Raw genomic sequence first — 13,868 nt, 5'->3', positions numbered from 1 at the left:
TATTGAATTACACATACACGAGACAAGCAAATGAAGGCATATGAGCTTAACATACTGGCGACAACCCTCTCAGGTATTCAAGTGGATGAATGCCGACGTCACAGTAAGCAACATGTCAACCTATATTACACCCACCAGTTTCTTGGCGAAAACTTTCCAGTTTCCGAACACTTCATTGGCTTTTGCAACCTTGACGAATGCCTGCTTCAAATGCGACACTGAAAATAAAGTGAACATAGTAATACATTTACAGTTACATGTAGAATATTTTACATTGGCAAGAGGTCATCCACATTATAATTGCTACATTATTATGATTTTATTGATGGCGAGTCAAATTAAGATCGATTAGCTCTTACAAGTCTGAAATGGAACTGTCATAAATCGTTTGTCAATATGACCTTGACCTTACCCCTTGCGTCAACATGACCGTGACAGCAACCCTGGCGTCAATATGACCGTGACCTTACCACTGGCGTCAACATTACAGTGAACTTACCCCTGGCGTCAACATGACCGTGACCTTACCCCTGGCGTCAATATGACCATGACCTTACCCATGGCGTCAATATGACCGTCACCTTACTCCTGGCGTCAATATGACCGTCACCTTACCCCTGGCGTCAATATGACCGTGACCTTACCCCTGGCGTCAATATGACCATGACCTTACCCATGGCGTCAATATGACAGTGACCTTACCCCTGGCGTAAATATGACCGTCACCTTACCCCTGGCGTCAATATGACCGTGACCTTACCCCTAGCGTCAATATGACCGTCACCTTACTCCTGGCGTCAATATCACCGTGACCTTAACCATGGCGTCAATATGACCTTCACCTTACCCCTAGCGCAAATAAAGCGCTGCTGCTTGTAGCGTTGGCCTTTCTGTCTGACCTCCTCGGCCAAGTCCTTCCGGCCGCAGCCCTCGAGCGCTTCGGATAGCACCTGTACCTGACGTAACGAATATCAAGTATACATGTAGATAAATTAGCACAAAAGCTTTGGCAGTAGGAGAGAAATCTTGTAAGCATCACATAGTCCGTTATTAATAGGCAGAATCCAGTAACAAGGTAACACGACACAGCACAAAAATGATAAAACTTAAACTTCTTTATGTTTAGAGAGTGGTTGCTACATCGCGATTCTCATCTCTGCCACCCGGTTTCAATCCACTCTCCTGGAGCATGTGGGTTAGTGGTCACCATACCGGGAATGTGGGTTCTCATTCCGGTACCTTTTTTCAAACCCTCTTGCACCACACACAGAAGAACAACACAAGGCCATGCCAAAATTCAGTTTTCGTCAGTAAAAACTAAATAGCTGGAACTTTGGATTGTATAGAAAGTAAATTAAGTGTTAGTTCTGGAACACACTCAAGGTCCTCACCTCATGGAGCCTCCTGCGGTTAACACATCATAAACATTCGAAATACAGACGATAACGAAACGGCTTATTCGTAACTGAATTTATCTCTAGGTTCAAATGTTTTACTTTTATATGTACTTGTATGAAATGGATATTTAAAAATCAAATATTACTGGAACTATTCACCGCATTGTAACGGTTCATGTAAAGCGTAAGTTGTTGGGCACACAATTAATTATGTTTGTCATTTTGGGACTTTCCAGTTAAGTGCTACACGTTTCGAAAATCGGCACCTTGTTAAAACAATGGCTTAGTATGGCATCTCATGACTGCATTACAAGATTAAACATACCATTGTCAAAGGAAAACAAGGAATTAAAAACTGTTCTGAAAATAATGTTTTAAAGTTGTTCCTTCGTCAAAAATCAATAATTGTTCTCAGGTCTACATTTACATGTATTTCATTGCAATGTTTGGAAAGCACCATGCTTGGCTAATATTTTACGGATGTGATTGTAGGTTATATTTTGAAGAAAAAAACTACCTCGGCTATCTCGTATGTTAACCTTCTCTTTGTCAAGAAGGAAGTGTTTTTTTTTAAACAACTCAAAATAGAACAATACTAGGAACCAAACTATGTTAGTCACTGATGTGAGCAATGGTATTACAGTTTCTGTTTTATTATTTACTTTTCCAAAACCAAAATTTGAACGTATGAATGTAAATGTCTGGTTACTTTGTCTATGGATCTGGGCACCCGTTTTGCCCACGTGACCAGCATGTCATAGCGCGTGTCAGCTGTATCCAAGTTGACGTGTTGTCGTAAAATTGCCTGTATGCGCATGCGTGGAACACTCAGTGCTGCCGCAAGCTCGCGCCACTCGTTCCCTAACTGCCCAGCAAGCATGCGCAAAACACCGTTCGTCATGGGGCCTGGTTAATGTGACAAACATTAAAATGAATTTAAACGCTGAATCCAAATGTTGAAATATGATTGTGCAGCGGTCAAACATTCCCGAAAGCATTTTGTCCCGTCCATACCAGGCCAGGCTATTTCTAATTGTCGGGAATGTTTGCCAACAATGTGTAAAAGCCCCAGTATTTTTGGTAACCCGCCGATAGTTTCCTGTATTTTACGATCGGTAGCGATGTCGGGATGATTCGCCAAGACGCGTCAGCCCATCAATCGTATGATTTCGTCCCGGTGTGGGTCGTACATGCACAAGTACTTTAATTGGGACGCCGAGGAAACTTCAGTTAAGTCGTGAAACTGTGACGGATGCTATCTTTTAAGATTAACACGATGATATTTAAGCACAACTGTTTTATAAAGCTGTGTCAAAGTTATTCACACTTGGTCACATGAGATCAATAAAGGACCTTGTGCAACAGAGGGTTAACTTTGCTTAAATTCGTTTATATTTAAGTAATCGGTAATCGCGTAAACATCATATATTATCAAACTGTTACCTTCTTTTATGAATATGGGTGCAGTGGCTAGGGGTTGGGGTGGCGTTACTTCGGGCTAAAATACAACATTTACCGGTATAAAGTCATCGACGGATTAAGTGTAGGTCAATTAAAAACCAGTAACGGATTAACAGTAAGACATAAGTATCATGTCATTCATCACCCATTAAAACCGAATAGACGACGTGAAGACTAAAAATGAATCGCAAACTTAAACTTAAATATTAACAAATCTGAATGGATGCTTACAGTGAAAGCGTTTACATTAGTAAGTTTTAAAGTCGAGTTCAATACGTTGACTATAAAGTATGTTCATGTTCACAAAACCGCAGCACAAAATGTGAACATACACTTGTATAACAATATAATGAGTGGTTACATATACCATTCTAGGTAGTCAACAAAAGCACTCAAGTAATCATTATGAACATGTTCTTGGAAAACTGGGACTAATGCATGCACATTAAGTATCATTGTAGATAATCGAGGACGAAATTTTCCGCCTACGCTGGATTAACATTGAGAAGATATTAATTTAAACAACACATTCCAAAAAAGCGGAGAGTGTGTTCCCTGATTAGCCAGTGAAGACTGGAGGGCTGCTCTGGGATGACACTTTACGCACATGCATTAAGCCCAGTTTTCTCATAAGCTTATATGACCTGCGCATACCTTAGGAAGTTCCACGAGCAGTTCCGTTAACAAGATCTCCGCCTCTACCATTTCCGGTACTGCGTTTTTAGCCGCCCCTTCCACGAGAGGCCGCGGTACCAGTGCCTTCGTGAATACCTAGCGAACACATTGATTAAACATCCATATAACTACAAAAGGAAATCCTTATAATCATAATAAAACATAATCACCATCATCTTAACCCTTCATGCCTAGCGTCCTGAAAAAAGGACATTGCAAACAGCGTAGACCCAGATGAGACGCCGCATGATGCGGCGTCTCACCTGGGTCTGCGCTGTTTGCTTAAAGAAATTTCTGTAAGAAATATTCTAAATATAAAAATAAATATACCAGACACTCCTACTTTTGGAAATTAATTGATCCAATTTAGAAGGATGGGAGAGTCCACTAGGGTTAATAATCACCACCAGCAGCACCATTATCAACCTTCGCAGTTACTGCATTTCAGAAAAGTTAAAATTTTAACATAAATAAGGCGCCTTTAAAATGTAACACATGTTATACTGGTTATGTATGCTCCTTTCCATTTATAGATGCACGATTACATACCTAAACATTTTTAAATGGAGCATTCAGTTTTAAACAAAATATATGACCATGCGTTTAAACATCATCGTTACCTAAAATAAAAAAACTTAACCCATTTATGCCTAGCGTCTAGAAAAAGGCCTTGGCAAACAGCGTCAGACCCAGATGAGACGCTGCATGATGCGGCATCTCATCAGGGTCTGCGCTGTTTGCTAAAAGGAATTTCTGTATAGAAATAAATATACTGGACATCCCTAATTTTGGGAATAAATTGATCCAATTTAGAAGGATGGGAGAGTCCACTAGGCATAAATGGGTTAACCAATGTATCTTTTTGTACCTGAACGAATCCGCGATAGCAGTTCAATCCTTTCTGTGCATATGCGTCCTTCTCAGTGACTAAGAACCGCGTAACTGCCCGGATGTTCGAGTTGAATATCAGAGAGAGGCGCGGCGACTTCGTCGCGCATTCAAGATTACCACGGAAACGCATAAACAGTTCCTGTCCCTCCCTCAGGCTGACGTCGCCGCTAGGGGTAGGCCCTTCCGTGTACCCCTCCTCGCCTAGAGACTGTGCATAAAGGTGAGGATGGTATTGGAAGTATTTCAGACAACTTTATGAAGCAAGGTAAGATTAGGTCATTCGTTGCGAATGATCGAGCCTTTCGTGTAGCCGTTTCGTTTTTGTGTAAGCCATACAGATATTCTTAAGTATTCGAACATGGTTAGCCTTTGCCCTACTTAAGAGCATTTGCTTACGCTGGATTGGTGCTACGCTGGCCGCATATGAAATAATACTTATTTTCGCACGACGCGGGTCATACTATATCGTTGCTTCTCATTTATATTTAAATAACTTTTAATTCGTCCTTTTCTTGTGGAATAAGCAAATGTTGTATGTACTACTGTTACATGTTACTAATTAAGTTACCTTCATGGTCCGTTCCGCTGCATTCGATATCGCACAGGCCACTTTTACGTCTAAGATGTTTGTGTTACGTTGACGCAGTATTATCTTGACGTTACGTCGCAATGACGCCTGTTCAACAAGCGTAGCCATTTTCTCGACCGCGGCGTCACGCTTATCTGGCTTCGTTCGTAAGAGAATGTATCTGCAAAATACATTATTATAAAAAAACACACGAAAGTTTTAAACACAATTTTAACATATTTCTGTATGCTTTAAAATGACTTTTTCACATATAGTCGAAATAACAATTTCCAATTTTTTTGTTACAGTATGAAAAAAGAACATTGTTCCTTAGGAACCGAACACATATGAATGAAGAGGACTCTTCTAAAAATACAGTATCGGGCGTGGGTAATTATAATTAAAAACCGATCTCAAAAGCTCTGAACAAGTCCATTTAATTGTTTTATTGTCTAAATTTGTATACTAATAAACAATTAACCGTATTTTAAACGTGAAGAGACATATTAAAGTCGAAGCATTTTGGACCTTTTAAATAAAAAAAACTTAGTAGTCATTACTTCAGATTATACGTACATGCATTTATTTAAGCAAGCTTATAGTTTATTAAGATACGCGTGAATATCTTTTCTGGGTAAAACCTGTAACTGGCAATGAGACATTTACCTTTCACGGAATTCCATGAGGTCAAAGTTCACAACGTCCTTGTTTGTGTGGCTGATGATATTGACGTCACGAAGGATCGTCCAGCCACCTTTGATGTCACGACACAGCACGTGCACGGACTCGGTTTCGTCTGAAAAAAGTGGACGGCTTGCTTTGGGGACGCTCGTTGACCAATGTTGGAATCAAACATATAATTTATAATGATTTGTCTATACCATTGATTCCATCAACGGATCATAGATATATAGTTTCACGTACTCTGCGAACGTTTAATAAACTAATAAGAAAATCACGTAATCTGCATAAAACGTACAATGTCACATTTCAAATTTAAAAGTATAATTGTCGGACAACGAAGACTCTATATAAGTAGTTTGTGACTACAAGCAGTGTAAAAAGAACACTAGTTGGAAGTTGTATACAGATAATGCTATCAAGTAACCATGTGAGGATAAGACAAGAATGAACGCAAAATACTTATTTTGTTATTTTATACAAATAATTTGTTCACGCGTATGTAGTACGATGTTACCAGCATTTATTTCAAACGAGGTACTTTAACTTTGATAATTTAGTTCAATATTACAGGCGAAAGCGTCCAAAAATGTGTTCAAAAAGCATTCTTTAACTTTGAAAATGCACATAAACATTATGAAAAAGGTAAAGACGCTCACGTCCCCGAATATGTGTGTATAAAATACCTCCTTCCGTCGGTTCAGACGGCCGGGCGGTTAATGGCCTCAAATCTGCTGTGCGCATTTCCTTGGCAAGCGACGTCGTCGGGCGTTTTTGGATCTGTGGAAGCGGCACCGTCACCGTGAGCGGTTTTTGGAGCACAAAATCCGGCGGCGCGCGCAGCGTGATGATAGAGCTGGCGGTGAGCAGGTCCTCGCATTCCCTTGGGGCTCGCGCCCTAAGATCGGGAACCAGGTTCATGTCCAGCGGGTTCACCTGAGGAGGAAATACGGCACTTCATGAATCATGTGATGTAAGTGGTAGGTATTTCGAGAGGCTTCTGACGCCATGCCTTAATTAAACGGATTTCTGAAGATTTTTTCTATTACATTCTAAATGGTAGCTTAAGGTAGAGTTTTTGGTGGTATGCATGGTCATATAACAGTTTATTATGTGTAGACAAGATATGTCGACTTAATAAATAGTACGACAGTCATCAAAATAATGAGATAGTTTTATTATGATTATTATGCCGGTGATGATAAATTCGGTACGATGATAATGATTATGATGACAATTCTATGTTAATTGCATGTAAAAAATCGACTATCAGACACTGATCGAAATTGAAGAAACACGTGCCAATTTTTTAAACGTTACAAGCGAGCGTTCACCTCGAGCTCGACGTTGACGTTATGTTTGACGGTACCGCGCCTGTTGAGGAAGAAGAGTCGGGAGTCGAAGCTGCATGTGGGCTTGTTGCCACGACGTGTGAACGTCAGCTGGTCACGCTTAGGACGCATGATCACGGCGAACACACCGAACGTCGCGCTACGGCAGTCGACGAATTTCAGCTCCTGAAAGTATAGGATCGCATTTGTCTTATGTTGAGGTAGAAGAATGTGATTGGTCTAAACTGGTGATGTGTGAGTATAACAAAATAATGTTATTGGTCTAAACTGTTGATGCGTGAAAATAACAGAAGAGTGTGATTGGTCGAAAGTGGCTATGAGTGAGGATCACGGGTAATGCGTTATGATCAGAGAAGAATGTGATTTGTCTAAACTGGCATATGCGTGGGTTCACAGAAGAATGTGATTATTATTAACTTGCAATGCGTGAGGAATAATGCACTTGGTTTACAATTACAATTAGAATGCTGAGTGTAGGGGGGGGGGGGGGGGGGGGGGGGTAACTAAAAATTGGATAGGTCTACAACTGAGATTGTGCGGGGTTAAAACATGGGATTTATCAAAACCTGGAAATACGCGGGATACGAAAATGGGATTGGTATACAATTGCAAATTCGAATGAATGAAAAAGGAAAGTGACTAGCATAGATTTTGGTTGACGTCTATGCATTTAATCAAAACAGTTATAATTCGGAACTTTTCATGTTGAATATGAAATATCTATCATTGTCATGTTATAGCCAATATTACTGATATACTTCTGAGACATTGATTTTTAGGAATACAACATAGCGTACCTTATAGTCTTCAAAATGCGTGTCGGATGCTGGAAGTACCCGCCAGACGCCATCGTGACCTTGCTTACGGATCACCGTCTCCTTTCCTGTGGGAAGTCGGGACAGGCTGATTGGGAACGCTATGGACATGGACTCTTCGAACTGAAAAGTAAACCATGCAATAAAGTATATATAAACCTCGCGCTGGAAAAAGGGGTTTTAATTCCTGGTTGTATAGTGTCGTCCTAGATTAGCCTTTGCGGTCAACCCAGGCTTATTAAGGACGACACTATTGGCTTATATGGACTTTTTTCTTTAAAGGAAGCCTTTTCTAAACGTAAATCCATATTAGGCGGAAAGTGTCGTCCCATTCTTAGCCGATGCGGACGAAACTTTCCGCCTAATGTATTAAGCCCAAATTTTCAAGAACGCGGCTTTTGAATATGAATTTGTAAGGCCTTTAAACATTGATATTTGTACAAAGTGCATCAATACTTCTTTTTCAGTTTTGTATGACATCAATGATCCACATAAGGAACTAATACAGATTTTGGTTTAGGAAATTTTATGCGATTAGTTCATGAAAAACATCAAATGCACCGAACATATTGTAGTAATACTTGGTGCTGCGGACATGCTGCGGAAGAAACAATTTGGTCTTCTTTTACATTTAAACTAGAAAATGTAAATCTATTATGGACCATATTAAAGTGTACTTACGTGTAACTGTAAATTTTCATCTGTTTGCTGTATTTCGATAATGTTGCTGACGAGCTCTTCTGATTCACCTAGAGCTAAAACACCTGTTGATTGATCAACGCATTTGCACGTGACATCAGTCTTGCGCAAGCTTCCTTCAATTGCCCGGATGATGCAGGCCACAGAAGGTTTAAAGTCAGTGCCGTTGCCGTCGTACCTGACAAAACACAATACATTAATAAATACTGATATAGAATATCCAATCAGGAAACTATATTTACCAACTATTTTTACCAGATAAGCGGGGAATTTAATATTGTTTTTTAATAAAAAAAGTGCATCTTGAAGATGAAAATCTGAAAGGCATACTCACGTATAGCAAGGCCAGTTCTTTGGATTCTTTCGCTCCGCTTCTTTTATCGCTTTTTCCTCCATAAACGTTTTTCTCTCGCCCTCTATATCAGTGCCTTTCCTGGCTGCCTCTTGGGCAATCTTCATCTCCTCCTCCGCCTTCCTCTTCTCTTCCTCCTCTGCCTTGATCCTCGCCTTCTCCTCGGCGCGTCTCGTTGCCTCTTCTTCCGCCCGACGTTTCTCAACCGCCGCGACCCGAGCTTCTTCAGCGGCGACCACCGCAGCCGCCGCCATGGCCGCCGCCGATTTTGCTTGAGCGTCCGCATCAGCAGCTAACGCTTCCAATTCCGCCACCAGTTGTTGCGCCTGCGCGACGCCCGTGGACGCCACAGCGGCGGCATGGCGTGCCTCTGCCGCTTTAGCAAGACACCGTCGTTCTTCAGCCTGAATCGTCTCTTGGAGCATTTCTCTTGCTAAATGATGCAGAGGAAAAGTTGTATATCATTTTATTTTTTGATTTTTGATACAATACCATACGCCATTATTTTATTAATAGTTTTTCAACAATTCTAATCGTATTCTCAATGCAGAAACAGCGACAATGGATCTTGCCCATGTTCCATAAATTCTTAAAGATAGTGTTGCATATGGGTCGCAATTTAACTTCATGCACCGAAATATTTAGTTTTGTTTATAGCGATTAGTTAATCAGTATTTACCAGTTATTCAGTACTGAATCGGCGGTATGTTATTAAAAGTATGCATAGTTTTCTTGGGTAAGCTGATTTACTAGTGCTCAGTGCGCAAACTGGCGTCTAATCTACTTCAATCAGAGTAACGTTGTGCATTGTCGTAGGTATAATCATTAAAGTGTTTGCCATGAGTCAAACCTGATCTACTAAACTGGGCAAAGCAGGCATTCGAACATGCTGATGAGTCGAAATGAAACAATTTAGTATATATGTGTAATTGTGTTTCAGGCTTGCTTCACACAAGAACAGCATGGCTACGATAAATGCCAATTTCATAGTTTAAGTCAAAGCTAAAAGATCTCGGTCAAACGGTGTGTAAATGTAACAAACGAAATTCTAATTATGCAAAAGTGACACTTTAATATATATAATTATGCTTATATTTACAGATGATCATCAAATATTAATAATATATGTGAACGTTTATGGCATTTAATACGCGATATATAAGAAACGACAGAAAGAATTGAACACTGTAGCAACGATTCAAGAAACCAAAAACCTTCAAATGTATTACTAATAATTTTACCTTTATCGTTTTCCACTGCGTTATCAATCCATGAACTTAAGTCTTCTTGATGAAACTTCCTTAGGATCTGAGATTTCACTTCTTCCGTTGCTTGTCGGAGCTCCTTTAAGACGTACGTAATATTCTCTGACATTGTACTACACTTAATAAATGCGTCATTTATTGTTTGCATGTCTCCTCTAAACTTTCCCAAATCAGCCGTAAAGTCTTTCAGCGATTGCATTTTCAATATTTCCAAGTTATGTTTTAATACATCATCCATGCTTTTCATTAGATTCGTAAGTTTAGCTTCATATTCAGGAATGCTACTCATGTCACCATCTATCGTGACATTTCTTTGAAGCAATTGCTCCAAAGGACTCAATTCTTGTTTCACAGGCAAAAGTTGTTCTCCCTCGTTTATGGCTTCACTGCGGTCTCCTTTCTCACTGCCTTCTGAATAAGTACTTTCCGCCGTCGCCTCTGCATTGTCAGAGGTTAGATTTTTGTGGTTAATATTGGAATACTCCAGTGTATTAGAAGCCTCATTTAATTCTTCTCGGGCTGCAACCGCATAATCAGGTTCATTTTCAATAGGTATTGTGCTAGGCATATCATTTTCATTGGTTTGATCAGGTGTTTCCATTATGTTCGGTTCTTCTTCAAAATCGTCTTGATAATTTATTTCATTTGTTCCATCTGACATTTCAACTGTATTGTTATCTATGCTTATTGAAACTTCTGAACTCGCCATGTGATCAACATCCATGGACGATTCTGCTGCGGACACTTTTAAATGCGTGACTTCTTCAACTGCTATGTCTGTACCCGTATCAGCCTCCTCATCACCTTCTTGTGATACAGGTAAATCTTTAACCACCTGGTCTCCTTTGAGATCTGTCTGTGACACATGAGGATAGCCTTCTTCATCAATAATGACTTTGGTTAATGTTTCATCAATACCTTCACCGTTATCTGTTAAGTTTATTTCACTGTCTTCCTCATTTATGCCTTCCACTGTTGGGCTACCAGATATGTAACTCGTCGGTAACACGTCTGTATCAGCTGATACTCGTGTTTCCTGCTGCTGAGTTGCTATAAGAGAGCTTTCGTCTAAACTGTTTTCAATTACTGAGGTTTCCCTGGGGACACAATTGTCTTCTGCTTTCTGACTATTTTCAGTATAAGCTTCGTCGGTTAAAATTACCTCCGTCGTAACTGACGTTTGTACGGTATCGTCATTACCTTCATGTGATAGAGGTGAAGCTTCAACCGCTTGGTTTTCTGTTAAATCTGTCTGTGACACACGAGGAATACCATCTTTATCAATAATGACTTTCGTCAGCGTTTCGTCAAAACCTTCACCGTTTTCTGGTTGGTTCGTTGAACTATCTTTCTCGTTTGCGCCTTCGACTTTAGGAATATTTGTGAAATTCTTCCCTTCCGAGTCAGTTGGGTAAGAAGATATGTTACTCGTCGTACACGTTTCTGTCTCAGTCGATATATGTGTTTCTTGTTGGTGAATTTCTACGTAAGAGCTTTCGTCTATATTATTTCCAATTATGGAAGTGTCCATGGCTACACAACTGTCTGATACCTGACTAGTATCAGGTATAGTTTCTACTATTAAAGCGACCTCCGACGGAACTGGCGTTTGTACTGAATCGTCAACACTAGTAGTGTTTGTCAAACTTTCCGCTTGATTGTTGACTATACCTAATTGTGATTCATCGACTGTTTGTGTTTCTATGTCATTTTTTATTGCAGTTGTTTGTACACTGTCTGATTGTGTAGGTCCAGTTGTATCAGTAGTATTATTTGAGCATTCATCTTGTGTAAGCGATTCAGGTATTTCCTGATCAATGCCTATTTCACTTGACGGATTTGATTCAAATACAGATTCTGCGACATAATTTTTTGTAGCATCTTCTAGACGCGACGTTTCGCGTTCTGAATCGCAAATAAGTACCTCAGTACTTTCATTCAGACTATCAACATTACAAGCAAGGATGCCGTTATCTTCCGATCGTGTTGAATCGTCTAAGCCAGTGGTATTCTCTAAAGAATTAACAATTTCGTTACCAGATGAATTAGTTTTAATGCTTGACTCATACACATGATTTGTCGTTTTACTGATTGGTTCTGTATTGTATTTAGGTTCATCTACTGACTGTTGAACGTCCGCTTCATTTATGTTAAGTGCTTCTTTAGTATCGTTTATTGTTATATCCGTCTCAATATTCACTGGATTATGATTTCCCGATTGCGTTAGAGAATCTGTATGAGTTTCAAGATTTCTGTCTAAAACGTCCTTATCGCCCTGTTCACCATCCACAATCTCTCGAAACAACTTAGAATTGTCAAAAACGCGTTCAACACTATTCTGCTCTTCGGACGTTTCTTTCACAGGTTCTGTCTTCTCGTCTAGAGTTACTTGTTGTTGGGTTTCGAATGTTAAGTCGGGTTCTCCATTACGTTCATCTGCAACATTCAATACTTCATTTTCCTCCTGCTTAGCTTCAGTTTCAATAAAGTAAATATCCCTTTGAGTTGCTATTGCATCAGCGCTTTTTTGAAAATTTTCATTAGCATCCGTATGTACGCCTTCTAATTCAGAGTCGATTTGGTAAATGGGTTCTAAATTACTAGTTGCGTTAATTTTCAAAGTTCTATGGTCGATATCATCATCAGTATTTTCATTATTTAAATTTTCGGTTTTTAATTGAGCTCCAGTATTTTCTACTGATTGATTTATTTGGGTGCTATTATCATTTGGAAGAAATACTGGATCGCTTTCTCGTTGCAGAGAGCTGTCAATTGAAGTCCCTTCTTCATTTGGAGAACAATTCAAATTTTCACTGCTTTCGACGCATCCGGTTTTTATATCCGATGTCGATTTTAACAATGCTTCTTCAGACATTATTATAAATTTGCCTTAAACTGACAGTCCATAGATTTCAATTGATAACGAATGTTAACATTCATACATAGAGAACAACCGGCATAACTGCCCTGCGTCTACACAAAAGCATGTTCGAATAATTGACCAGTCCAAGTAATAAAATTAATGCTGTTGGCAATAGATTTAATCGCTTACTGCAGAGTACATTGTAAAAGATCGAATAGTCAGTGGCCCATACGCAGGATCGGGCGAAGGTTACTCTGAAACAATGACTGCTTATCACGTTTTGTTACAAACATTCGCTATTTTTTATTAATTAAATTAAAATATTTAAATCGCAGCAAATGCATTCAGATTCAGTATGTAACGATACATGGCAAGTAATAACTATTAATTAAATATTTCGCTAAAACGCGGAGACCACTTGCAATTTTACCACTTAAAGTTAAATATAACACCGTAGTATAATGATATATTAAATGTATTGCACTCTTTATAACAATCTTTATAAAAAGACAACAAAATCGATATAAATAAAAATAATTATACTTCTTCTACTTCTAATAATAATTATTATAATTATGCTAATAAATAATGTGAAGTCTCACAAATGACTGATTAATATGTCTTGGAAAAATTAGTCAGTCTTTATTTTTAATTCTGCTCAAATGATGTTTTAACTCATGTTCAGTGTAACAAAATTTTTGACATGGTCCTCATCTGTGGTACATCCAGTTTCCAAATTGGAGAAGCTGTTAAGGTAATTGGAAACGTTAATAGTAATGTTTATGCTTATTTCTCGAAAAACACACACTTTTTATATTCATAGAGAAAGTAATAATATGAAAAGGCCGC

At 39.1% G+C, this 13,868-nt stretch overlaps 1 protein-coding gene across 1 annotated transcript in view; it reads right to left on the bottom strand.

The window, feature by feature from the left end:
* LOC127848310 (uncharacterized) overlaps nucleotides 1–12,514 on the bottom strand; it is a 15,564-nt gene extending 3,050 nt beyond the window's left edge. Inside the window, exons 1-14 of the mRNA XM_052380687.1 lie at nucleotides 10,133–12,514; nucleotides 8,874–9,324; nucleotides 8,522–8,717; nucleotides 7,823–7,963; nucleotides 7,008–7,190; nucleotides 6,360–6,609; nucleotides 5,659–5,788; nucleotides 4,993–5,173; nucleotides 4,402–4,632; nucleotides 3,513–3,629; nucleotides 2,841–2,895; nucleotides 2,107–2,303; nucleotides 848–956; nucleotides 136–218 (exon numbers count right to left, since the gene is read on the bottom strand). Coding sequence (XP_052236647.1) covers nucleotides 136–218; nucleotides 848–956; nucleotides 2,107–2,303; nucleotides 2,841–2,895; nucleotides 3,513–3,629; nucleotides 4,402–4,632; nucleotides 4,993–5,173; nucleotides 5,659–5,788; nucleotides 6,360–6,609; nucleotides 7,008–7,190; nucleotides 7,823–7,963; nucleotides 8,522–8,717; nucleotides 8,874–9,324; nucleotides 10,133–11,687 — 3,879 coding nt within the window. The 5' untranslated portion in view covers nucleotides 11,688–12,514. The remainder of the gene's footprint in view (nucleotides 1–135; nucleotides 219–847; nucleotides 957–2,106; nucleotides 2,304–2,840; nucleotides 2,896–3,512; nucleotides 3,630–4,401; nucleotides 4,633–4,992; nucleotides 5,174–5,658; nucleotides 5,789–6,359; nucleotides 6,610–7,007; nucleotides 7,191–7,822; nucleotides 7,964–8,521; nucleotides 8,718–8,873; nucleotides 9,325–10,132) is intronic.
* Between the last annotated feature and the right edge of the window lie 1,354 nt (nucleotides 12,515–13,868).

The sequence above is a fragment of the Dreissena polymorpha genome, chromosome 10, assembly GCF_020536995.1.
Source record: "Dreissena polymorpha isolate Duluth1 chromosome 10, UMN_Dpol_1.0, whole genome shotgun sequence".
NCBI lineage: Eukaryota > Metazoa > Mollusca > Bivalvia > Myida > Dreissenidae > Dreissena > Dreissena polymorpha.
This window is presented reverse-complemented; position numbering and strand designations above follow the sequence as displayed.